Source organism: Penaeus vannamei, chromosome 36 (assembly GCF_042767895.1).
Source record: "Penaeus vannamei isolate JL-2024 chromosome 36, ASM4276789v1, whole genome shotgun sequence".
Classification (NCBI taxonomy): Eukaryota; Metazoa; Arthropoda; class Malacostraca; order Decapoda; family Penaeidae; genus Penaeus; species Penaeus vannamei.
The window spans coordinates 25,612,471-25,614,970 of NC_091584.1; the positions used below are offsets into that span (position 1 = coordinate 25,612,471).

Sequence of the window (2,500 nt, forward strand, 5' to 3'; positions counted from 1 at the left end):
CTCCGCCCTTCCCAAACAAACAAACAATTCCCCAACCCTCCTCCTCCCTAACTCATTTTCTCCCTCTCTTATCTCTCACCTTTCCGTCACCCAACAGGCTACGGCAACACGACACACAAACCAACATACAAACACCCCCTCCTCCCCACTTCCCACACACAAACAAACACCCCCTCTTCCCCTTCCCCTTCCCCACAAACAAACAAACAACACCCCCCCAACCTCCTCCTAACTCATTTTCTCCCTCTCTTATTTGTTTTAAGAAAGAAAAAAGAATCACCCCCTCCCCTCCCACACACACACACAAACAACACCCCCACCCCTCTCCCACGCACACAAACAACACCCCTCTCCCACAAACAAACAACATCCCCTCCTCCCCCTCTCCTCCCCTTCCCACACACACAAACAAACAAACAACACCCCCCCCCCCCTCCTCCTAACTCATTTTCTCCCTCTCACCTTTCCCTCACCACACAGGTTACGGCAACATGCACACAAACCAACATACAACCCCCCCTTCCCACACACAAACAAACAACATCCCCCCTTCCCCCTCCTTCCCACACACAAACAAACAAACAACTCCCAACCTTCCTAACTCATTTTCTCCCTCTTACCTTTCCGTCACCCACAAACACCCACACAAACCAACGTATAACCCCCCTCCTCTCCCACACTTCCCACACGCACACACAACACCCCCTCCCCTTCCCACACACAAATAACCTCCCCCCCACCACCACCACTTCCCACGCACACAAACAAACAACACCCCCCCCCCCCAACCTCCCTCACTAACTCATTTTCTCCCTCATTTTCTCCCTCTCTCTCCTTTCCGTCACCCAACAGGCTACGGCAACATGACACACAAACCAACATACAACCCCCCCCCTTCCCACACACAAACAACCCCCCCCCACCACCACCACTTCCCACGCACACAAACAACACCCCTCCCCCATCCTTCCCCACACAAACAAACAAACAAACAACACCCCCCTCCTCCTCCTAACTCATTTTCTCCCCCCTCTTCCTCCTCCTAACTCATTTTCTCCCCCCTCCTCACTCCTAACTCATTTTCTCCCCCCCTTCTCCTCCTAACTCATTTTCTCCCCCCCCTCCTCCTCCCTAACTCATTTTCTCCCTCCCTCACACCTTTCCGTCCCCCAACAGGCTACGGCAACATGACACACAAACCCCTCCCCACACACAAATAAACAACACCCCCTCCCCCACACAAACAAACAAACAACACCCCCCCTCCTCCTCCTAACTCATTTTCTCCCTCTCTCACCTTTCCGTCCCCCAACAGGCTACGGCAACATGACCCCCAGAACAGAATGGAGAACCCCCACCTCCTTCCCACACACAAACAAACAAACAAACACCCCTCCTCCTCCTAACTCATTTTCTCCCCCCCCCCTCCTCCTCCTAACTCATTTTCTCCCTCTCACACCTTTCCGTCCCCCAACAGGCTACGGCAACATGACTCCCAGAACAGAATGGGGGAAGATCACCACCATTCTCTACGCGATCGTCGGCATGCCTCTTATGCTGCTCTACATGTCCAATGTTGGCGAGATTCTAGCCAAAGCGTTCAAGTTTCTCTACTTCAGGGCTTGTAGGTAAGTGTTTTGCTGTTGTTGTTGTTGTGGGGGTGTTGTTGTTTTGTTTGTTGTTGTTGTTTTCTTAAAATAGATAAATCAATGCGGGTTTTGTTTTTTTGTTTGTTTTCTTAAAACAAATAAGTAAGTGCGGACTTTTTTTCTTAAAACAAATAAGTAAGTGCGGATTTTTTTAACAAATAAATCAATGCGGATTTTTTTTTCTTAAAACAAATAAGTAAGTGCGGATTTTTTTAACAAATAAATCAATGCGGGTTTTGTTTTTTGTTTGTTTTCTTAAAACAAATAAGTAAGTGCGGATTTTTTTAACAAATAAATCAATGCGGGTTTTGTTTTTTTGTTTGTTTTCTTAAAACAAATAAGTAAGTGCGGATTTTTTTAACAAATAAATCAATGCGGGTTTTGTTTTTTGTTTGTTTTCTTAAAACAAATAAGTAAGTGCGGATTTTTTTAACAAATAAATCAATGCGGGTTTTGTTTTTTTGTTTGTTTTCTTAAAACAAATAAGTGCGGATTTTTTTTCTTAAAACAAATAAGTAAGTGCGGATTTTTTTAACAAATAAATCAATGCGGGTTTTGTTTTTTGTTTGTTTTCTTAAAACAAATAAGTAAGTGCGGATTTTTTTAACAAATAAATCAATGCGGGTTTTGTTTTTTTGTTTGTTTTCTTAAAACAAATAAGTAAGTGCGGATTTTTTTAACAAATAAATCAATGCGGGTTTGTTTTTTTGTTTTTTTTGTTTCTTAAAACAAATAAGTAAATGCGGGTTTTGTTTTTTTGTATTTTTTTCTTAAAACAAATAAATCAATGCGGATTTTGTTTTTTGTTTTTTTTCTTAAACAAATAAGTAAGTGCGGATTTTTTTAACAAA

At 43.3% G+C, this 2,500-nt stretch overlaps 1 protein-coding gene across 1 annotated transcript in view; it reads left to right on the forward strand.

The window, feature by feature from the left end:
* The window catches only part of LOC138859446 (TWiK family of potassium channels protein 18-like), an 83,813-nt gene that overhangs the window by 62,820 nt on the left and 18,493 nt on the right, over positions 1–2,500 (forward strand). The window contains exon 3 of the mRNA XM_070114715.1: positions 1,478–1,628. Within this exon, the coding sequence (XP_069970816.1) occupies positions 1,478–1,628 (151 nt within the window). The remainder of the gene's footprint in view (positions 1–1,477; positions 1,629–2,500) is intronic.